Genomic DNA, 25191 nt, shown 5'->3' on the forward strand with positions numbered 1-25191 from the left:
CCCATCTCGCTATCACCCCCTCCTCTCTGAACCACTGTCTCACACCCCTCTCTCTCTTTAATTTAAATTTAACAAAAAATTGTTTGTGTTTTCATTTTATTTATTTCCATAAAAAGGCCCACCAAAATCCTTAGCACCAGGCCCATGTTGCTCTTAATCTGGCCCTGTAAGCAACACCTTTTTTTCTGCCAGTGCCCCTCCCGAGACTAGACTCTGGATCCGCCCCTGCGTGGGATGTCTATTAAACCCCTACTTTGTTGGAATAGAAGAGTGGTGAAAAATAGGTTATTCTATAGGAAACTGATCTATGTGAAGGATGCCCAGCCAAATTACAGAACATCTGGGGTGGGTGGCTGTGGAGACCTTGCCCAGTTATAACTGAAAATCAAATCACCCAATAACAACTGCATATACTATATTGGAACAAAGCAAAATATATGCGTAGTATTGTATAGTCTATTTATACTATTAAATATATACAGTATGTGTATATATGTAAAGTGCCTTTAAAATTTCTGTCAAAAGTTTTATAAGTATGTGTATCTAAGTATGAATGTGCCATACCTGTGGGATCCCAGTGAAAGCAGAGAATCACTGTAGTGGTCACCACTTCCACAATGATCACCGCTATCTTCCGAAACCAGTGCCGAGAGGCAAACCTCCTACATAGTGGATACAGGGGGATTATCACTTGCTTGCTTAGCACAGGCGTCAATTACAGAACACCTTGCATTTTTCTCAATGAATGCAAAGTGTTTACTGATTAGACAAGATGGTAATTGTGATGTCACCACCTTGCCCCTTCACCTCCTTCAACCAATGAATACATTGCAATCATTAAGAAAAATGCAATACATTTTATGAATATCGCCTGTGCTAAGCAGGCAATCTGCCCCCTGTATCCACTGTGTTTCTAGGCACTGTGCTTGGAAGACAGCGGCAAGCACTGTAGTGACTACTACAGTGGTATTGCGCTTCCACAGGGATCCCACAGGTTTGGCAGATGCATACTTACATCCAAGCTAAGCCGATGTAAGTATGCAAAAAAGCCATACCTGGAATTCAACTTTAAGAGCCCATTCACACCTGGTGATTTGGAATTGCTGGCTGCGATTCTGCCCACGATTTCAAATCATGGTAAAATGTTTCACATTCGTTTGGGTGTAATTAAGGCTAATTTCACACAGAGGCACTTTATAAGTGCTATAACGCTAAAATAGCACCTGCAAAGCGCCTTGAAGGAGCCTCGCCTCTCACTCCAGTGTGAAAGCCAGAGGGCTTTCACACTTGAGTGGCGCTCTGGCAGGACGGTAAAAAAAAAAAAAAAAAAAAAAGTCCTGCAAGCCGCATCTTTGCAGCGCTGTAGGAGCGGTGTATACACTGCTCATAAAGCGCCCCTACCCATTGAAATCAATGAACAGCTGCGCTTTGCGGGCGGTTTTAACCCTTTTTTGGCCGCTAGCGAGGGTTAAAAGTTCCCTGCTAGCGGACGAAAACCTCTAGTTAGATAGCAATGTTATGAATGAGTTCTACACAGACTATTTATACTTGGACATGTAATAACTGATTGGATTTTGATGCATCTATGATCTGTGTACTCTCGTGCTGGGTTTCATTAAAAAAAAAAAATTATATATATATATATATATATATATATATATATATATATATATATATATATATATATAAAGAATATCGTGAAGCAAAACAAAGTCTGGTATTCATTATTATTTTTATTAAGAATCAATTTTACAAATGTATCCTTCAGTAACAGCATGGCAAATTATTCAGTCTGGTTCATTTTCTTAATGATTAATTATATAAAGATTGATCATATTGAATGGGTGTTTTTTTTCTCTTATAGATAGAGATCTTTAGTAAGTTTGCTGACAATACAAGGCATTTCTTTTTTTCCATTTGCTTCATATTCTAATGCAACTTTATGGTTTACACGTGTTAAAATCTGCATCAGCTCATACTTCTTCCCATACTTTTTCAGCATCTCACACAGCGACTGAATAAACCAGGAGCCATAAGATACGTGTCTGAATGCCACATAACCTTCAGATAGAAAAAAGAAGGCATAAAAGGTCATTGAATCTGTTTTGTGTTCATTTTGTATTTAACCTAAAGATTAATTTAAAAAAAAAAAAAAAAATCTGACTAATCAGATCCTCCATTTTACCAGCCATCATTCTGTCTCAGTCATTTCATGGACTACCTGTACTTTAGTTCAGGAACTAATGGTAGGTGATCACAAGAATCAGTCCACCCAGAATTGAAGTTTCAGTTTCTGATACCTGGTGGCCATTATGAGGGGTCCCATGGATAATTAATAAATATATATATATATATATATATATATATATATATATATATATATATATATATATATATATATATATAATTTTTTTTTTTTTTTTTTTTTTTTTTATATTCTTTATTTTAATTTATTGTAGGAGGTAAAGCATGTTTATGTCAAAAAATATCAGTGCATACATATAAAAAGGATGGCATAATAGAGAAGTTGACTATAGCCCCTCAGTCTGACTTCCAAATACTGCAAACTGAAAATAAATTGTCAGTTGTTGTGTTACACATCCTTCTGGGTCATCTAGATGTACCTGACAGCCAGTAGAATGTCCTGTCTTTCATTGCTAAGCATTGGGTCAGGTAAATAAAAGATACTACAGACTGGTGTAGATGGAGGAAGGGAGGGAAGGAAAGCAAGGAGATAAAAAAAAAAAAGAAGGAAGGAAGGGGAAAGAAGGAAGGAAGGGGAAAGAAGGAAGGAAGGGGAAAGAAGGAAGGAAGGGGAAAGAAGGAAGGAAGGGGAAAGAAGGAAGGAAGGGGAAAGAAGGAAGGAAGGGGAAAGAAGGAGGAAGGAAGGGGAAAGAAGGAGGAAGGAAGGGGAAAGAAGGAGGAAGGAAGGGGAAGGAAGAAGGAAGGAAGGGGAAGGAAGAAGAAGGGGAAGGAAGAAGAAGAAAGAAGAAGAAAGAAGGAGAAGAAGAAGGTAAAACTTTTTCCTAGGGCCTTCATGGCAGTATACCCCTGATAGAGCTCCACCTCAAACTCGTACTACCAGTGAATAGCGTAAAAGAAAAGTCGAGGATGTCTGCAGCATTCTCCATTTTTTTTCCTCATACCTCATGATCAGTGAATTGAAGCCAGATGTCCCTATTTCTGCCTAATGCAAATTCAGTCTGGGTTCAGCCTCTTCCAGATGCAGCCCCTCGTTTTGGGCTGCTAAACACACAAATAAGGCTGGGAACACCTTCTGTTGGTCTTTTGGGGTAAGCAGCATCTCCTCACTTGGAGCATTTATCTGTCAGAATATCAATATGGCGTTCGTTTTTGATCGAAGCCAGGAGAGCAGTACATTAACCTTTCCCTATTTTCTTGCAGGCGTTCACTTTTTTCACCTCTGTTACGCTAGGGATTTCTTTTTGCTGAATTAACACTGCAATCACTTGTTCCTTAAGATGCACGGGAGCTTCCCGTTTCCTGTATATGAATGTGGAGATTGGCCACCGTGCTGCATGTGAAAGGGGGTGGGGGGGGGGTGGGGGGCAGGATTTCACCTGTCTATTTTCCGCCCTCCTGCAATATTTAAACATTTGGCATTACATTACCCAGGTCCCTTGCATTTCCCTTTCCTGGCTTCTCATGTTCAGCCTACTGGTAATTCCTGCTGTCGTCTCTGCTGGTCCATTCTGTACGTTGCTGTTTAATGATAGGTTCCTGTTCTGTGGAGGTACTTGTTTTAGCTTTTTGCATTCAAACTAATATGTTCCTTTTACTCCTCTGAGCTGCTTTCCTTGCTGTTTGATCACAACAAGTCAATCGCCACCTGCTCAAGACCCTCAAATACACTAGGTAAGGGACCTACAGTCAGGTAAGTTCATGTTCTGTAAAAAAGAGTGCCCTAATGCTGCCTTACTCAAGCAGATTGTTAAGGATTCTAAGGAGTTGGTAGCCGCTCTGCTGTTGCAGCCTTCTGCTCAAACCCTTCAGAGGGAATATACCTCCCTGTCTCAACAAGGTCCGTCTATTAGTGGCCTCTCTCATTCAGCAGCTATGCGACTGCACAAAGAACTGCCAGAAGAAAACTCTTCCAAGGATTTCGTCAGAGGACTCCTAACCCTCTGGCTTTAGTATTGCACTCATGCAGCCTTATGTCCAGGCAGTACAGCAGGTCATCAATAGGAAGGAGCCAGAATAGCCCCATAAGAAAACAAGATACTTTCCATTTCTCAAAAACATTAATTGTTTTTTCTTTTAAATGATCCTCTTGACATAACCTTCCCCTCTCTCTTGCTGGAAGAATAAATATTTTAAAAATGAAGATTCTTACTGTTCTTCTATATATGTTAGGCCATGCCCCAACTTGGATACCCAACACATTTTTTAAACAATTTGATGCCGCTATCTCCTCTTTCATGTGGAGATCTTACAATCCTATTGGGAAGGGATTATTCAATTTATAACAACTTTAAAAACTATTACAATCCCCCTGACTGTGTTAGTTTGTTTACTGAGCCTGGTAAACCCCCTAGTGCACCGTAGAGCAACTAAAACTCTACTAGGACTATTGTTATTCTATGTACGAAATAGCCTGAGGAACAGTCTTTACATTTTTCGAAGACCCTAGTGAATGCAGCTATTGCCCTATACAAAGCTGCGTATCTTTCTCGTGGATGCCTGGTTAAATTTGATAGAATTTGGCACATTTGGCTAGATTCCCAGAATACTAATGCTGAGCAATGTTGAAGGGTTGGATATGCTTAGAATAACCAGTCTTTAGATTGTAAATCCTTTGTCATAACTTACCTAACCTGTGGATTGGCACATACTCTCCCCAGTGCACCTATCTCACAGTATTATTGTCCATTGCAAATGGTATGTTTAATTGCTACCAATTATGGTATGTGAGTGCGAGCACTCACCCTTTTTTACAGGTATTAACCTGAAAAGGTCACCCACAGCTACTTTTTCTGTTTTATGTAGAATGAGCCAGGGAATGCCCAGAGGCTCCGTATTGTAAGTCTTTTTTCATAAAACTAATAAAAATAAGTGGTGATTGTAAAAAAAAAAAAAAAAAGTGACCATTGCAAAAAAAATAAAAAAAAATAAAAAGATCCTCTTGACAAGGTGCATTTATCTTGAACTTAAAAGATCTTATCAAGCAACCAGGGGTGCATGCAAACTGACAATAGCACCAAGCAGTCAGGTGACATTAAAGGTGAATAAGCGTAAAGCCCTTTCTGCTCCACAGGATTCGAAAAAATCTTTTTGACATGAGGCCTGTTCAAACACTTCCGGTCGAAACCATGTTTAAGCACTTTACATCAGACTGGGTGAGTCATTGTCAAGACCTCTGGGTGGTTTCAACAATCAGTTCTGGTTATTTTTGGACGTTTTTCTTATCTGCCACCCCACAATTCCTTCACCCCTGCAAAGGATTCCAAGTTCATCCCAGAAGATAATTCTATAGAAGCCCTTAGTTTCTCTACAGGAGCAAGTGGTGCAATAAAAAAAATGGTTGGATGGTGTCCTATGATCGGTTTTAATCATTTTAAAACTGCTACATATACCTCAAAAGCTTTAAAATGCTTTATACAAATGATCCAACCAGGAGACTGGAGGCCATCGGTAGATCTTTAAGACGCCTAATCTATATATTCCCATTCTCCCAGCATTTCAGAAATACAGTATTCAGACCCCCTTAAATTTTTCACTCTTTGTTATATTGAAGCCATTTGCTAAAATCATTTAAGTTCATTTTTTCCCTCATTAATGTACATACAGCACCCCATATTGACAGAAAAACACAGAATTGTTGACATTTTTGCAGATTTATTAAAAAGGAAAAACTGAAATATCACATGGTCCTAAGTATTCAGACCCTTTGCTGTGACACTCATATATTTAACTCAGGTGCTGTCCATTTCTTCTGATCATCCTTGAGATGGTTCTACACCTTCATTTGAGTCCAGCTGTGTTTGATTATACTGATTGGACTTGATTAGGAAAGCCACACACCTGTCTATATAAGACCTTACAGTTCACAGTGCATGTCAGAGCAAATGAGAATCATGAGGTCAAAAGGAACTGCCTGAAGAGCTCAGAGACAGAATTGTAGCAAGGCACAGATCGGGCCAAGGTTACAAAAAAATTTTCTGCTGCACTTAGGGTTCCTAAGAGCACAGTGGCCTCCATAATCCTTAAATGGAAAAGTTTGGGACGACCAGAACCCTTCCTAGAGCTGGCCGTCCGGCCAAACTGAGCTATCGGGGGAGAAGAGTCTTGGGGAGAGAGGTAAAGAAGAACCCAAAGATCACTGTGGCTGAGCTCCAGAGATGGTCGAGAGATAAGAGAAAGTTGTAGAAAGTCAACCACACTGCAGCCCTCCACCAGTCAGGGCTTTATGGCAGAGTGGCCCGACGGAAGCCTCTCCTGCAAGACACATGAAAGCCAGCATGGAGTTTACTAAAAAACACCTGAAGGACTCCAAGATGGTGAGTAATAAGATTCTCTGGTCTGATGAGACCAAGATAGAACTTTTTGGCCTTAATTCTAAGCGGTATGTGTGGAGAAAACCAGGCACTGCTCATGACCTGTCCAATACAGTCCCAACAGTGAGGCATGGTGGTGGCAGCATCATGCTGTGGGGGTGTTTTTCAGCTGCAGGGACAGGACGACTGGTTGCAATCGAGGGAAAGATGAATGCGGCCAAGTACAGGGATATCCTGGATGAAAACCTTCTCCAGAGTGCTCAGGACCTCAGACTGGGCCGAAGGTTTACCTTCCAACAAGACAATGACCCTAAGCACACAGCTAAAATAACAAAGGAGTGGCTTCACAACAACTCCGTTACTGTTCTTGAATGGCCCAGCCAGAGCCCTGACTTAAACCCAAATGAGCATATCTGGAGAGACCTAAAAATGTCTGTCCACCAACGTTTACCATCCAACCTGACAACTGGAGAGGATCCCCAAATCCAGGTGTGAAAAACTTGTTGCATCTTTCCCAAAAAGACTCATGGCTGTATTAGATTAAAAGGGTGCTTCTACTAAATACTGAGCAAAGGGTCTGAATACTTAGGACCATGTGATATTTCAGTTTTTCTTTAATAAATCTGCAAAAATGTCAACAATTCTGTGTTTTTCTGTCAATATGGGGTGCTGTGTGTACATTAATGAGGAAAAAAATTGAACTTAAATGATTTTAGCAAATGGCTGCAACATAACAAAGAGTGAAAAATTTAAAGGGGGTCTGAATACTTTCTGTCCCCACTGTATGTAAGATTTGTGGTGGATTAAGTTCATCCACAATTCATCCTTGTATGTCTTGGCATACTCCTGGGAGAGATTGGGTTTTTGAGTGTGTAACTACCTTGACAACATTCTCTTATGACGTGTACACACGAGCGGACTTTCCGTCAGAAAAGGTTCGACGGAATGAACCCGTCGGACATGTGTGTGGGCTTCATCGGACCTTTTCTGTCGAAAAATCTGACGGACCTTAGAAGTAGAACATATTTCAAATCTTTCCGACTGACTCAATTCCTAATGAAAAAAAAAACGTTCGTCTGTATGCTAGTCCAATGGACTGAAAACAACGCAAGGGCAGCTATTGGCTACTAGCTATTGAACTTCCCTTTTTAGTCTGGTCGTAAGTCATCACGTTCGTAACGATCAGACTTTGGTGGGATCGTGTGTAGGCAAGTGCATTTCATCAGAACTCCGTCGGAACTCCGTTGAAAAGTCCTTCGGAGTTCAGTCCGACAAGAAGTCCGCTCGTGTGCATGCGGCATTAGTGTGCAGTCCAGGCTAGCTCACGGAACACAACGATAGTCTGATGAAGATGTTGATAATCAACTAACAAAAAAAATCAGTTATCTCCAGCTCAACAGATGATACACTTCAAGACCTTCAGGGGGTCGGTATCGTTGCCACCCCAGCAGGTAGCAAGAATGAGTAGAGCTCCTGCTTGTTAGCTTCACAGTGTTTGAGCCTGATAGGCAGAAGGTTTGCATGCATTCCCCTAGTGCTGTGGGCCCACTGGCACCTCAGACTTTTATAGACAGTGATCCGGGTATTGGTTGTTTCCCATCGCAGGAATCGTATTCAACATGCTGGAACTAGCACTAACTGAATTGTCCCCTCAGATCAAGAACCATCCAGTACTTCTACAGATAGACAACGGAGCTTCAGTCTCACACATCCAGAAGCATAGGGGCACCCACAGCAACTCCCTGCTAAGGGAAGTGGAGCCCAATATGCTATGGGCAGAAAGGAATCTGATGGACCTTAGAGCAATGTACCTACCATGTAATTTAAACATTGAGGCAGATTGGTTGTCTTGGAATTTCCTGGACAACAACTTCCCTTCATCCCCTTCATCCCCACATCTTCAATCAAGTTGTGCATCTCTGGGGACTACCTCAGATAGCTCTATTTGCTTCAACGATCAACACCAAGCTGCCAAGGGTTACCTCAAACTTTTTCTGTCACCTGGCGGAGGGAGTGGATGCTCTTTTGTGCCCTTGGTATTGGATTCTGGCCTACGTCTTTCTTCCGCCCCCACTTATCTTGAAATTCCTCTCGAGACTTGTGACAGTCATAGCCGCCCTTCCTTATTGCCAAGAAGATTGTGGGCCCCTCTGGCTATGAACCTCAGTTCTTGCCCATGTATATCAGCTCCACTCTTATCTTGCCTTCTAACACAGGGGAGGTTCAACCACCTGAATTTGGAGGTTTGGGATTCTAGGCTGCTCACCGAATGTCATTTGGACTCTCCTAAAGCCAAAAAAACCCTAGACAAATGCATATATGCTAGGATATGGGAGAAGTTTGTTGCTTGTGCAGTCAGGAAATGTTTCGACCCTCTCTCTCCTTCAGCCTCCCACCTTTTGGGATTCTTCCAAACTGGTCTGGTTCTGGGCCTTAGTCCATGTTCCCTAAAGGTTCAGGTAGCCACAATCTCGGCAATGACTAATACAAGATGGGCTGAGAGTTCCCTTGTATTACAGTTTCTCAAAGGGATAATGAGGATTCACTCTCCTAACAGACATCCTTTCCTCAGGTGGGAATCTTACCAAAGTTCTGAAGGTATTAATGGGACAACCCTTTGCAATGGTGGAACAGTCCTCTAACTCTCAAGATAGCATTTTTAATATAGTTCTAACTTCAGGCAGAAGGATTTTAGAATTGCAAGCCCTAAAAAAAGAAGGAAGAAAAACAAATTTTCTTTTTTTGCAGACAGATTAGACGTATGCCCCTTAGAAATATTTGCTCCCGAGGTTGCATCTTCCTTGCATTTGGATGAACCCTGCGCCCTGCTAACCTTTACAGATCCTCAAACAGGTTCCTTACATGAACTAGACAGAGTCTTATGGGTCTACCTTGAAACCAAAGCAGCCTTCAAGTCAAACACGTAGTTTGTCATTCCTTGGGGAAAAAACCAAGGGAAAGAAGCATTGTCTAAAACACATTTTTTTTTTTGGATTGTAAAGTTAATTCAAAAAGCCTTTAGGGTGAGAGTCATGGAGCCTCCATCAGTGGTGAATGCTCACTCCACGAGGGCAGTAGCAGCATCTTGGGCAGTGCAAACCAAAACAATTTACAGAGCAGCCACCTGGTCATCGCAACACACCTTCCTGAGGCAGTACCGAGTGGATCCATGTGCCCTTACAACTAAGTTAGAAAGAAAAACTGTTCATTCTGCACTTACCTTCTCTGATTAAAACATTATTGTTGATCATCATCCCACCCATGTCAGCTATAATTTATCATGTGTATGTTTTCATGGAGGCACCAGAAAAATGGAAACATTGTATCGATATTTACCATAATTTTCCTTTTCTGGTGTTTATACATGGCAGTACACACTCCCACCCTTGCTATTATATATTTACAGAGAATGCTGAGGGTGTCCTTGTCTTTTCCTTTTGGCTATTCACTGGTCCTTAGGGAAGAGTCCGTGTAACTCTATCACAGGTGCGCTGCCATGGCCCTCAAAGGCTATATATGCGTCAGTATGGTGGCCTGAATTTATGGGAGGAGCCCGGGGGGTATTTAACCAGCCCGCTTGCCTGTGGTCTTTTTCGGTTTCCTGTGCGCGATACTACGTCACTAGGCCGACTATTCGAATCTCGTTAGCGTCCGTGAGTTCCGTCTTCGAAGTTCTCGAGGCTTTCGTTCCCGTTCATGGTTTTGTACAACGTGTCTGGCTCGGCTATCGCAGGTAGGGTTTCGTTTGACCTTTTCATTCATGCATTTTGTTAGATATCTTGTCACAAAATCTTGATATCGAACTTAGCGTAGCGTTAGCCACTCACTCGTACCGCTATCATAAACAACATTTCTTTTATTTTACGTACCACACTCCGATTCGAAATTCGTAGCATCAGTATCGCACCACCTCGTTCAGGCGTGCCTCACTTGTTTTTCATTTCTGGACCATGCTCCACAGACAGGCCGTTGTCAGTCGCAATTCGCGGCACACCGATTCGTGCCTCTGTCATGGCTAAATCATTTCAATCATTTCACTGTTACCTACCGCGCTCCGATTCAAATCCAGTGGCATCCGCGATGCACCGATTCGCCCCGGTGTGCCCCAGTTGTTTTTTCTGCCTCATTTTTTTTTTTTACATGCTCCAGAGTCTAGTTCGTTGTCAGTCGCAGTTTTCGGCTCACCGATTCAGGCCTCTGTCATGGCAAATCATTTCACTGTCACGTATCACATTCCGATTCGAATCCAGTTGCATCCTCATGCATCGATTCGTATTGGCGTTGCCCCAGTTGTTTTTTGGCCTCGTTTCAGTACATGCTCCAGAGTCAGGTTCGTTGTCAGTCGCAGTCGCGGCGTGACCGATCTGTGCCTCTGTCATGGCAAATCAATTTTTCATTTCACTGTCACGTACCGCGCTCTGATTCGAATCCTGACGCATCCATGATGCACCGATTCGTTCCGGTGCGCCCCAGTTGTTTGGCCTCATTTCAGTACATGCTCCGGAGTCCAGTTCATTGTCGCAGTACGATCAATTTGCGCCTCCGCCATGGTTAAAACATTTCACTCATTTCACTGTCACGCACCACGCTCTGATTCGAATCCAGTCGCATCCGTGATGCACTGATTCTTCCCGGTGTGCTCCAGTAGTTTTTTGGCCTCATTTCAGTACATGCTCCGGAGTCTGGTTCGTTGTCAGTCGCAGCCGCCGCACGACTGATCCATGTCTCTGTCACGGCAAGACATTTCATTCATTTCACTGTCACGTACCGCGCTCCAATTTGAATCCAGTGGCATCCACAATGCAGATTCGTCCCGAAGTGCCCCAGTTGGCTTGGCCTCATTTCATTTGCTCCACAGTTCGACTCATTGCTTATCGCAGTTGCGGCATCGATTCGTGCCAACATCATGGCATAAGCATTTCACTCATTTCATGCACCGGTCGCTTCTAGTAAAAAAAAAAAAAAAAAAAAAAAAAAAAAAAAAAAAAAACACACACTTCAACCAACAAAGTCGCCTAAAACGCACCGCAAAGTCACATAAATCAGTCCCCTAAGTCAACTTTTCAAGTCAGGCAAATCAAACCCCTCACTAGCTCTCATCTGTCATTTCTCTCTCCAGGTCAGTCAAGTTCAGTAGGTCCACCCTGCACCAGGTTGGACGGTAGAATTCCCCCAGGTAAAAAAAATTTAAAAAAATAAATAAAAAAAAAAGGGGGCAGGACCTGGGTATGTATGCTGATATAGGAAAAGGAAAACCACCATGACTTTCATGTCACCCTCAATAGGTTTTGGTCGACTATCTTTCGAACCCCAAAAGACAAGACATCACATCTAGGGCGCAAGCTACCCAGAGCCATGTCTCAGGCCGGCATCGAAGACTTCACCGCCCCTCTGTCACCTTCTCCAGTTTCAAAGAGTGGCAGTGTGCAGTCTCTCAGGGGATGGACCATCCCCAAGTTGACGGCGGAACTGAGGTACAGGGGTGTGCCTTTCCCGCCACGGCCAGGAAGGCTGAGCTCTTTAGGTTCCTCTTCCCCCCGCTAGCCACAGCTAGGCCCAGTACCCAACAGGATTCCCTACAATCAATTTCCGCCGCCATTTCTCAACTCCACACCATGGTGTCATCTCTGTTAACCACGGTCATGGACGTCCAAGCCAGAGTGACACTCTTGGAGACTCGCACGGCCATCCCAGACCCGACCACAGTTCAGGGTCAGACACCCCTTCCCGCAGTTACCACAGGGACAAGTCTCACTGTCTACCCAGCACATTTGGTTCCAACCAGCATTAGGAAGGACATTCTGGACGGCAAGGACATCAACCTTGCCTCCCTCCTCATTTCGGTCTACGACCTGGCAGAGAACAAAGCCTACACCTGGGGAGACGTATCAGTGGTCCTCAAGGCCAAAGATCCCAGGCTCAACCGCAAACTGTCCGTCCCAGAGTTTGCGCTGGCTTTTGGGATGTTGAGGGATGTCTTATGCTCAGCATCTCCAAGGATTAGGGAAGAGCTGGACTTATAGCTCCACACTGTGGTAGACCTGGGTTACAAATACGGAGGTTTTTCGTTTTATGATTACCATCGTTCTTTCTCCGCTAAAGTGGCAGCCAGGCTGGCACAATTTCAGACAGGCACGGATTGGAGCCTTATGGACACTGAATTGTTCTGCTGCCACTTTGCCAGCTTGCGCTTACCACTGTGTGCTGCCAGTCCTCCATCCACACCGCCACCTGGTGCGCCAACGTGGCAGTCACTCGCACATTCGAGTTCCCCTCCACCTCCAGTGCAGTCCAAGGCCCATAGGCCCCTGTACAGACGTCCCAGGTGGACAAGTTCGGACGCTCTGTTCGGACCATAGGAGGAGCAGCTATATGTTATTACTACAACTATGGCTCATGTAATTTTAGCCAATGCCGCCTGCTCCATATCTGCATCATATGCCAGAGGGCACACCCAAGAAATTTAGGCGAGGTTAAGCAGCAGAAGAAGGCATGACTAGGCCGAGTAAATGTCCTATGGCCGGGGCTCTATCTCACCTCACACCCCACTCCTTCCCTGGCCACCTTCCTTATCCAAGGATTTACAGCAGGGTTTCATACCAGCCTCATCTCTCTGCCCCACACAACCTATGAATGCAGGAACCTCCGCTCGGCGGCCACTGACAAGCAGGCCATAGACCAGCTGTTACAGGTCCAACTGGAGCGAGACTTCATCATAGGTCCCTTCACTCAGCCCCCTTTCAGCACTTGGAGAGTTAGCCCTATTGGGCTTGTCAAGGGCAAGTTCTCAAATAAATCTCGCTTGGTGTATGACCTGTCTGCGCCTCATTCTTCCCACATTCCCAGCCTGAATTCCCCGATTCCCTCCGAGGAGTTCTCCCTGAAGCATGCCTCCGTAGACATGGCAATTCAGGCCACTATCAAAGCAGGTACAGGCGCCTGGCTCTCCAAGGCCAACATCACGAACGCCTTTAAGCTTTTGCCCATCCACCCGTCCCTCTGGTGCTGGCACAGTATTAAGTGGAAAGAGGCGTACTACTTTGCTACCAAGCTGACCTTTGGCTCTAAGAGCAGCCCCTGGCTTTTCGACACTTTTGCACAGACGCTCACCTGGATACTCTTACATAAGGCTCAGTGTCAAGAAGTCATCCATTACCTGGATGACTTCTTGTTAATCGAACAGCCCGGTGTGCCCCCAGGAGACCTCAACAAATTGAGAGTCGTCTTTGGGAATCTCAATGTCCCCATTGCTGAACACAAGGTTGACGGACCAGCACACTCCATCACCTTGCTCGGAGTCAACCTAGATACTTGCTCCATGCAGGCCAGCCTCCCCCTTGACAAATTGAACCGCATCAGGCCAGTCCTCCAAGATTTCACCCATACAAGAGGGTGCACTAAAAAACAGCTCCAGTCTCTGTTGGGCATGCTCAATTTCACCATGCGGATCATTCCCCAGGGTCGATCCTTTGTGTCATGCCTCCTGGTCTATCTCTCACAGGCACAGGACCCCGACCAGATCCTCAACCTGTACACCGCAGCAGTAGCAGACTTGTCAATGTGGGAGGAATTCATTTCCACCTGGAATGGTATATCCATGTTTATACCTTCAATATCACTCCTATCACCGCAGGGAGTAAGAGATGCCGCAGCCTCCACAGGCTTCGCTGCAATTTTTGGCCACCATTGTGCAGGACCCTGGCCTTCAGAGATACTTTCAATCTCTGGGTTTACCCGAACTTCCTCTCTCTTCGAGCTTTACCCGATCATGGCAGCCGCCCAGCTCTGGGGTCATATCTGGACAGACAAACTGTGGCCTTCACCACCGACAACTAAGGATAGGCCGAACACCACCCCCGGTTCGGTGTGCACCAGAACTTGCGAACAGACCAAAACTTCGCAAGAACTTTAGAACCCCATTGAAGTCTATGGGACTCGAACGTTCAAAATCAAAACTGCTCATTTTAAAGGCTAATATGCATGGTATTGTCCTAAAAAGTGTTTGGGGACCCGGGTCCTGCCCCAGGGGACATGGATCAATGCAAAAAAAAGTTTTAAAAACTTCCGTTTTTTCGGAAGCAGTGATTTTAATAATGCTTAAAGTCAAACAATAAAAGTGTAATATTCCTTTAAATTTCATACCTGGGGGGTGTCTATAGTATGCCTGTAAAGTTTCCGGTGCTTAGAACAGTCTGACAGCAAAATGACATTTCAAAAGGAAAAAAAGTCATTTAAAACTACTCGCGGCTATTAATGAATTGCCGGTCCCGAGTCTCCCGACAATACACATAAAAGTTCATTGACAAAATCCACAGGGGAACCCTGAACCAAAATTTTTTTAAAAAAATGACGTAGGGGTCCCCACTCAAAATTCATATCAGACCCTTCAGGTCTGGTATGGATTGGAAGGGGAACCCCGCGCCAAAATAAAAAAAAAATTGGCGTGGGGTCCCCCCAAAAATCCATACCAGACCCTTATCCAAGCACGCAACCTGGCAGGCCGCAGGAAAAGAGGGGGTGACGAGAGAGAGCGGCCCCCCCTCCTCCTGAACCGTACCAGGCCACATGCCCTCAACATTGGGAGGGTGCTTTGGGGTAGCCCCCCGAAGCACCTTGTCCCCATGTTGATGAGGACAAGGGCCTCATCCCCACAACCCTGGCCGGTGGTTGTGGGGGTCTGCGGGCGGGGGGCTTATCGGCATCTGGAAGCCCCCTTTAACAAGGGGACCCCCAGATCCCGGCCCTCCCCCCTGTGTGAAATGGTAAGGGGGTACAAAAGTACCCCTACCATTTCACAAAAAAACTGTCAAAAATGTTAAAATAATGTTCCTCTTCTGGTTCTTCTGGTTGTTATGGTTCTTCTGGTGTTCTCGTCCAGCATCTTCCTCCGCGGCGCCTCCTTGTCTTCATCTTCTTTTCTTCATCTTCTTCTCAGGCCGCTACGCATCCACGATTGGATGGAAGGCTCCCGCTGTGTGATGCTTCTCCTCTTCTGACGGTTCTTATATAATGGAGGGCGGGGCCACCCGGTGACCCCGCCCCCCTCTGACGCACGGGGACTTTCCTGTGGCATTCCCTGTGACGTCAGAGGGGGGCAGGGTTACCCGTAACGTAACGGGTGACCCCCTCTGACTTCACGGGGAATGCCACAGGGAAGTCCTTTTATATCCCCCTGATGATGACACGTGATCCCTGTGTCGAAGACGCTTAGGGGAGGGGCCAGGACGGAGAGACTGACACGGACTTTACACCAGCGCTGTCTTAGCACAGCATACCGCACCAAACATCCAGTGATTTTGCATAGAAAGCTGTTACAGTATGGTGCACTGACGCACCAGTGCCATGTGAGTACCCCGGTGTGGGGAGCGTTTTCTTTTAATAAAAGTATTTTGACTATATTACACTATATAGTTTCCTTTTCATTTATATGTATTGAGCCACATTGTTTCCAGCTGGAGGAGTGCAGCAGACACTGAGACTGAGCCCAGGGGTGGCCCCAAAGCGTATTTGGACTCAGGGTAACAGCTGAGTCACACGCTCTGAGGTGAGCACATTAGCTTAAGGGGGTCACAAAGGAGCACCGGAGCATGTTTTGCAGCACTCAGGATATCTTTGGCATGATGTTGGATTGTTGTCACAGCTGAACACCACTTGCACGCATTGTTTTATTATCACTGCTGGACATTATTTGCACGCACTATTTAGCGTGCTAAAGAGAACTTTTTTCATTACTTATTATTTATTAATTTTCTCATTTAGACAAGCAGGATACTTTATATTGAGCACTAAGCACTTTTTATGTTGATTAAGACACTATGTATGGTGTAACAAGCACTAATAAGCACTAATTTATGGTGTAATAATCACTTGTTTTTTCACACCTTGGTTATTTATTCAACATTCATATTATTTGTATTTAATATTATCGCACTAGTAAGCACAGAGTTGGTTAATATTAATTTTGTTTTTGGGGTCACCCAAGCGCAGCGCATAACTTGTAAATATGTCCACCATCCTTGCCATTTCTCCATTTGGTCTCCTCCCCAGCTTGGTCATACAAGCAGCTATCTACTTAGCCTACTACGGGTTCCTGCAGCCTGGTGAGTTCACCTGTAATAACCCCACAGGCCAAGTCCTGCGTAGACGTCACTTGGCTCACTACCAAGACCATTTCGTTCTCCACCTTGCAGTATCCAAAACACAGCAATCAGGCTCCGGAGTAGACATCCACCATTACAAAACTAACAATAGCTGGGATCCAGTTACCATACCTAACCGCCTACTGTCACTCCTGCCCGAACAGTCAGACTCTAGTCCCCCTCTACCCTTTCTGGTCAAACCTTTGAGCGCCTGCCAGTTCGTGGAACACGTGAGAATTCTTCTCTAAAACCTACACCTCAACCCCAGTCAGTACTCCGGTCACTCTCTGTATTGGAGCAGCCTCGACAGCATCTCAGCATGGGGTCCCAGATCATGTTATTAAGAGACTAGGCAGGTGGAAGTCTGCTTGCTTCGATCGGTACATCCCCAATACTAGGGTGGAAATGTCACAAGCATTTACCAAACATGCTCAATGAATAAGACTAAAACCAATAAAACTTAACCCCTACCTGAATGTTTTTGCCCCCTTATTTTGATATACTGTCCATCAGACCAAGGCACACTTCAGGTCCATTTCATGTTGTAAGTCTTATGGTAAATGTATGTTGTTCATATCCGTAACTGCCATAGGGCTTCAACCATAAGTAAGAAGGCCAGTATGGTGGCCTGAATTTATGGCAGGAGCCCGGGGGAGTATTTAACAAGCCTGCTCGTCTGTGGTCTTTGTTGGTTTCATGTGCGTGATACCCACCCTCCCATTAACTTTTTAGGGCATTTCTCAAATCATTTCTCTTCACAAAATATTTCTAATCTTGGGTATACCCCCTTATTTTTGGTATACTGTCCATCAGACCAAGGCACACTTCAGGTACATTTCATGTTGTAAGTCTTATGATAAGTGTATGTTGTTCATATCCGTATCGCCCATAGGGCTTCAACCATAAATTATATATGTCAAGTTGTAACTTCCCAAACTGAATTGTGCTTCCATTCTGGTGAAACGTACGTAGAAGCCTAGGACCACTTCTTCCGGGTCCTGTATGACATCACATCCGGCCTAGGATCGAGGCTTAGAGTGCATGCCGGCTCTGGATAGGCAGGGTGGGGCAAAACTATTCACAGAAGCTGTATATATTGGTGCCGGACATAGGCTCCAATACATGTGAGTGTAACTTTTTTTGCCATTTACTGTTTTACCGTTTTTTAATAAATACTACACAATTTTAGATTTTTAATGGTGTCTCCCGCTTGATTGATGTTTGAGTGCCATTAAACTGGAGGAACATAGTGGAGATCAGCCTAAAGTAATAAGAGCCTTTGAAGGCCATAAACGATACCTTACCTACCTGTAAAAAGGGGTCAAACACCTTTGGTGAGTGTGCATCTACAGTTTTGAGCACAAGTGGTGAAGACATGGATTCATTTTTAATAGAAGAGTCACGTTGAAGAATACTGTATCACAGTTTTGGCATTGGGATTAACATCACATTGCACTTTTCGTTTTTTTCTTTATTTGATATTTTGCATTCATATGTTTTTAGCACTATTGTATATTTTGAAGCATTTAAGCGCAATACTTTCATGTTTTTGGTCAAGTTGTATTTTAGTTTAACAGTATATTTCATGAAATACTCCAGGCTGGTTGCTGTGTGAGCACAGTAAGGAAAGCTGAATCAACAACCGTTAAATTTTACCTTGGGAAGTAGAGTAATGGCAAAGAAAGTCGGCTTCTATTGGAATTCTACCAGTGGATGTTGTGGCCACACTTGCATAGGGAGTCACACCGCTATCAAACTTGTCTCCTCTGCATGCCTTTAAAAAAAAAAAAAAAAACACGAACACACGCAATAGTTACTTAGTTACATCTAATATATTATCATTATTTATATAGACTACATTTTAGTAGTACTGGTCTCTTAGCTCAATAAATATATTTTACTAAAGTGGACCTTTGACAGGCTGGCCTACTACTTTAAAACAAGCGTTCTCAGAATCATTTTTTCTATTAAATATGCATGAATATCCACTTTTCATTTTAATAACTTATCTGTACTTGCTATTATGTGCCTATAGATTATAACTTTTAAAAGGGAGTGAAGTTTTCCATGAAAAATTGTGGGTTTACTACATTCTATATGTTTTTTAGGATGATTTTAGGGCAAAGAGGATTTTTTCACTCTTCAAATGTTGACATTTCTACATATATTCAAATTTAAAACCACAAGCTGATCACCATAGCCGGAATTTAAAACAAAATCCTTTATTGTAATCCATTGAAAAACAATGCAAGGCAGATATAAAAAATGCTCCATGAATAAAAAGATTACAGTATAGGATTTTATTTTATTATACAGCTGTGCCGATCAATTCAGAGTTTTAAAGTTGATCTCAATGAAAACTAATGTGAATGTCAACTATGGATAGAATCTGTACAAACGTTGCAACAACCCCAAAAAAAAAAAAAAAAAAAAAAAAAAAAAAAAAAAAAAAAAAAAAAAAAAAAAAGGTATTTACACTTTGAATTTTTGCAAACAATATGCAGCATATTTATCAGCAGTGGGAAGCAAAGATTTAAACTTTGTTTATATTAGCCTTTCTTTCTACTTTAGGCTAGGTTCACACCTACACGGCTCTGCAAGATGTGTTTGCGAGGGCACGGCAGACCATTCATTTGATTCTGGTGCTGTGCCTGTGTTTCATGCAGCTGCACCTTTTTTAAAATGCATCCAGAGGGAAATTGCATGGTGCTTTTGTACTATGCGTTTTTCCACAACCAGCTCTGCAGGTGCATGGGGTGCCATTAGGAATGAATGGCAACCCTGCGCGTCTGCAAAGGTGCAGCGCGGTTTGGCTGCAGATGGAGGAACAACTGCGATTTACATAGTGTCTCACACCCGCAATCACCTGCACAAGTGTGAACCTAGCCTCTAAGCATATCTAAACTTGAGAACAAAAATTATTATTGTTGAAGCTTCCTTGTCCTTTGATATGGTGGCTGCATTCGTTTTCTTGTTTCACATTTTTTCCTTTATTTTAATCCTGTCAATAACTCACTTCCTGTCTTCTCGTAGGGTGACATGGTGACAATCATACTGAGCACTGTGGTCACCCAAGGACAAAGAGTGTGTTAGGACTATATAGCACTTCCATTTCTTAATGGGGAGGTGTTTTGTAGTCCACTGAGATAGCAGGGAATAATGCTAACTGATAACAGTCCAGAGGCAGGGAGTACAGGAAGTTAACAGCTCACAGGATTTCTGGCTGGGGAGCAAATAAGAGAAATGTATTGTTAGTGTTTCTATAAACTTGAATGTTGCTAAATTGACAAACATAACCTCAACCATGTTCTCACTTTTAAAGCTGACCTCCATATTTTAGTGAAGTTTAAATAGTTTGTTTAGACCAAGCTGGTCCGAACAAACTATTTATTTCACATGCAGTGGCTGTCAGCACTGTATGAACTGTTTGTAGCATCAGTACTTTCCATCTCGCTCCCAGAACAAAATCGAGTTGGGGTGAGCACTGTTCAGACATTCACAGGAGGCTTTGTATTCTATGAATGAAAAAAAAAGCTTCATCTGATTGGCAGAGAAGCAAGCTGGTGACATCACAATTCTGACTCAGCCATTCAGAAGAAGCTTTGTATTCATGTATAGTAATGTGAATGGCTGAACAATGCTAAGCCCAATTCGATTTCATTCGAAGACCCCTTTCACACTTCCGGCGCCCGGGCGTCAGCGGTAAAGCGACACTTTTTTTAGCGCCATTTTAGTAGCGCTATTCGGCACCGTTAAAACTGCCCCGCTAGCGGCCGAGAAAGGGTTAAAACCACTGCAAAGCGCTGCTACAGCAGCGCTATGCCGGCAGTATAGCCGCGCTGCCCCATTAATTTCAGTGGGCAGGAGCAGTGAAGGAGCGGTGTATACACCGCTCCTTCACCTTTCCAAAGATGCTGCTAGCAGGACTTTTTTTTAGCGTCCTGTCAGCGCACCACTCCAATGTGAAAGCCCTTGGGGCGTTCACATTGGAGAGACAGCAGCGGCTGTTTCAGGGCACTTTGCAGGTGCTATTTTTAGTCCTGTAGCGCCTGCAAAGCGCCCCAGTGTGAAAGGGGTCTAAGAGCGGGAAGTTCCTATCACACTGCCAAAACTCAGCGCTGTATACTGTATGTGGCTAAGGCTACATACAGCGCTGACAGCCACTGCATGTGTAAGTGAAGTAAACAGTTTGTTTGAAACAGCCTGGACCAAACAAACTATTTCGACTTCATTAAAACATGAAGATCAGCTTTAAAATAGTTTAGCATTTATTCAAAAGCTCTCCACGTCCTTATTTGCTTATTACCAGGTTCCATGGACTCTTATTCCAGAAAAAATAGGGCTGTTTCCTTGTACTCTGTATTAAATCAGTTAGGTATACAAATGAATCATGTGTGACTCACAGTTGAGCTGCCAATATATTCTAAAAAAATTGTTGGCAAATTTCATGCTGTTGCAATCTCCTTGTAAGAAACCACAAAATGTCTGGAAATTACTGTAAACCTGCAGCGACAGCTTCTGGGACAAGCGGGCATACAATGCATCCTTCCTCTAAATAACATAGCTTTGCACAGTAAGTTTTATATCCAGACACTATTCACTGAATCCCCAGTGAATCGCTTTTCAGAGGAAGGTAGAACAGCAGCTGCCAGACATTCAGGAGGCAATGTCCACATAAAAAAAAACCTGGGCGTTTAATAAAGAAAATTTACAAGCCCAGGACAAGTGCCCATATTTACTCCTCATCCAGGAAGCAATCCCCTTTTTTTTTTTTTTTTTTTTATTTGGGGGGGGTTATCCCAAGGGGGACTTTGTATTGAAATACCATGCCGCAAGAGCGAACCAAGCGGCTGGCTCGCTATTGCGATGCAGTCCTACTGACCTCAATTTACAAGTTTGACAGGCGGCACCACCATATATTACCACTTTAGTCAAGTGGTACAGTTTGATTTAACAAACTTTCTGTTTACAGTCTGGAAATAAGAGTGTCTTATAGTACTAAATCACTCTAATGCTCAGGTTGCTTATCTTAAATATACTATATATCAGATCAATAAAATTTTCCAGGCTGTGTGGAGCAAAAAGCAGAATAAACTTGCTTTCTTTCATTTAAAACTACTGCTATGTGAGCTGGCTTGACTTGCTATCACTTCCAAAAGGAGGAGTACAAAGAGAAAAGTCATAACACATGCAGTAAGAAATAACAGAAAATTTCCTATCAAATACCATAATTTTCCTTTTCTGATAGACTCCATGGCAGCATACGTTTGGGCTAACCCCGCCTTCACTCCTCCCCTATAGGACCCCTTTCCGATAAATCTTTGCTCAAAGCCAGGGGCTGTGTTCTGTAACTAGCCTACTCCAGACATTAGGGAGGGAACTCCTGCTGCCATGGAGCCTATCAGGAAAGGAAAATTACGGTAAGTATTTGATAGGAAATTTTCCGTTTTCCTGACAGACTCCATGGCAGCATACGTGTGGGAAATAACTCGCCGTACACACCCGGGTGGGCAAAATGTTGAGCAAAGGAAGTTTAACACCGTCAACCGACAGTACTTGTAAGCCAAAATTAACTGAAGATAGGGCAGCTGGTTCAACACAGTATTGGGACACAAACCTGTTCATAGATGACCAGGAAGCCACCCTGCAAGTTACTTCGGGAGCTACATGACGCAAAACTGCCCAAGATGTAGAACCACTCCTGGTAGGGTGAGCAGACACTATGTCCAAACGAGCCAAGCCCTTGGCTCTGTGAGCCTGTTGGATGACCTAGACAATCCGTGTTTGATGTGATGTAAGTAAAGACAGCACAAACCATTACTGTACAGAAGCCATGTTCATTGAATAACCAGCAGGAATAGGAAACATCACACAGGAAGTGAGTACAACGGAGATGCACCATAGAGTTGCATTTAAAGAAACACAACATCCATGACAATCCATGCCACAATTGCCCTAGATTAGGCACGTTTCTCTGTCCTTTCTGGCAAAAGAATGAACAGGCATTCTGAAGCCAGAAGGAAGCTGTAGCTTGTAGATATGACTTTACAATATCTGAGGGATTCCTAAAATTGAAGGAAGGCACTGCTGGAAGTCAGATAAGGATTCCCTGTTTACTACATGTGCTTTAACCAACTAAGCCACAGCACACTTTCTCCCACGCAAGGTAGAACAATTTCTTGGCTCCTACAGACTGATGCACCCTTGGGAATTGAGTCAAGCATAGGTAACAGCACCGCTCGACTAGAAAGAATGTAAGAAAGTTCTCTATGACCAGTGAACCAATCTCGAAGGCTTTTATGCCAACGTGATAACCGGGAAAAGGTGAACTTGACAGAGAGGCCTCCAACTAAGGCAGCCCTAGAACCCTCCGCTCCAATTCCCAAGGGGGAGTTGAGAACAAGTGGGAGACTCCATTGGAAAACCTCTGCTTACTCCGAGGTCTGAGCCTAGTTGCTTCCTTGAAGAATTGTTGGACGGGAAAGATGCCTATACAGGAAAACACCTGTGAAGGCCGATAAAGCTGACATCTGAACTCCGAGGGAGATGCCCAATAGAGCCAGAACTAAATCTGACTGGAGAAAGTCTAGAACATCTAAAACTTCTAGATCACCACATGATCTGTCAGCAGCAAACATGTATTGAACAACTTTGACCAGATTCTCCCATCAACTTTGTCTGCGTTCATTCTTCTAGTATTCAAGAGAGCGGAGATGACTCTGGAAGAGCAGCCAAGGACCTCCAATCTCGAGAACCAGACCGTCAGATGCAACCGTGCCAGACATAGCCTGAGGAGAAGGTGAACTGGGCTCCAGAAGCTGAACTGTGCTAGCAGGGGGAACCATGACCTAATTGGCTGATAAGGCATCACTACCACTAACACCACAACCCCTGTTCAGAGTCTTCGTAGAAAACCAGGGGTTGACCAGGACTGGAAAAAATGCATAGGTCCTACTACATTTCCAATGATCCATCAGGGCATCTGCACCTGAAAACCTCCACATGTAGAGACCATTCGTTGTGGACTCTGGAAAGAAAATCCTTTAGAACATTTTGGACTCTGGGAACATACACTGCTGAGCTGTAGGCTCGATTCTTCTGAGCCCAAGACATAATTGGCTCCGCTTCCTGTAATAGAGAACAGGCTGTGTGTCTCCAGGCTGTGTTTTAATGTAGGAGACCGCCGTAGTGTTGACTAACCTAAGAGCACTGACGCTCCCTTTGTTATATGGTGAAAGGCCTGAAATCTGCTTCCTCATTCTCCATCCACATTTCCATCCTTTTCAATATGGCCACAAGAGCCCAGGCCGACTTTCGGTCTATTCACTGCATCTTCCAAGGAAGAGGGACATGCTTGCTCGCCTCATCAAGGCCTCAACCATTTAGAGAGGCAGCCTTTAGATGCTTCACATCCTTATCTCTGAATGGAGAATTGGTCATCTTGCTCAGAAGGGAGGTATGTCTCGCAACCTTGCTCCACATATCCAAAATTATGTCCCCTAATTCTGTTAAGAAGGAGAATTTAGAACACTCTCTCTACGGCTATGTCTCCAAGTCGTGCGATTCAGAATGCAGCCCGATCCAACTTTACAGTCTCTGGATCAAAGTCGCATCAAAGTAGCACAGGAACCCCTCAAAATCACTGCAACTCTAAATTGCATAGATTGGAACAGGTGCCATTGAACTTAACGGGCTGTGGTCTGCCATGTGAACCCATATGTCCAAAGTCGCATGACAAGTCGCACTAGTGGAAACGGAGCCCAAAGGTGCTTACAGAACTTCCTCTTGCTTTGCAGGAGACTACCTTGGTTGGGACAGTTCCAGTTCTTCCTGGTCATCCTAGTAGGAGAACACGCTGCAATGGCTGTTGGACTTAGTCTGTGGCTTGTATCCCACTCTGTAAGGGATTCTTGCACCACATGCCTCACTAGGGATTCCATTTGTTGGAAAACACCACCACCTGGACTTAGCATGGCTTACACAGAGACTTGTCCTCTGGGACCGGAGTCCTGCATCCCCAGCAGGCTCTCTCCTTGGAGCTGCTGACATAGCGGTTGATGCATACAGGAGGATTCATAGCTTCTGCTATGAAGGCTGGACCTTGACGGTGACTAGGGATGAGCTTCGTGTTCGAGTCGAACCCATGTTCGACTCGAACATCGGCTGTTCGGTCGTTCGCCGAATTGCGAACGATATGGGCCGTTCGCGCCAAATTCGTGTGGCGCGTCACGGCCCATAATTCACTGTGGCATCGCATCGCAGTGCATTGCTGGCTGATGATTGGCCAAGCATGCACTATGACCCCGCATGCTTGGCCAATCACAGCGCCGCCTGAACAGAGAGCCGTAATTGGCCAAAGCCAAGGAGGCTTTGGCCAATTATGGCTCAGGGGATTTAGTACACGCCCCACACTATATAAGGCCGCCTCCACAGCGGCCCTGTGTAGTGTGTGTTCCGGCGTTCATTCAGAGAGAGAGAGAGAGACACAGACAGTGACATTTGATTTGAGTTAGATAGATTAGGCAGAACAGTCAGTC

At 44.1% G+C, this 25191-nt stretch overlaps 1 protein-coding gene across 2 annotated transcripts in view; it reads right to left on the reverse strand.

Moving 5' to 3' along the window:
* Nucleotides 1-1715: 1715 nt before the first annotated feature.
* Nucleotides 1716-25191, reverse strand: part of LOC141113848 (caspase-3-like) — a 98446-nt gene continuing 74970 nt past the window's right edge. For both annotated transcript variants that reach the window (XM_073607172.1, XM_073607181.1), the window contains 2 exons: nt 18311-18428; nt 1716-2061 (listed from right to left, as the gene is read on the reverse strand). In XM_073607172.1, coding sequence (XP_073463273.1) covers nt 1859-2061; nt 18311-18428 — 321 coding nt within the window. In that variant the 3' untranslated portion in view covers nt 1716-1858. The remainder of the gene's footprint in view (nt 2062-18310; nt 18429-25191) is intronic.

The sequence above is a fragment of the Aquarana catesbeiana genome, linkage group LG01 (assembly GCF_042186555.1).
Source record: "Aquarana catesbeiana isolate 2022-GZ linkage group LG01, ASM4218655v1, whole genome shotgun sequence".
NCBI lineage: Eukaryota > Metazoa > Chordata > Amphibia > Anura > Ranidae > Aquarana > Aquarana catesbeiana.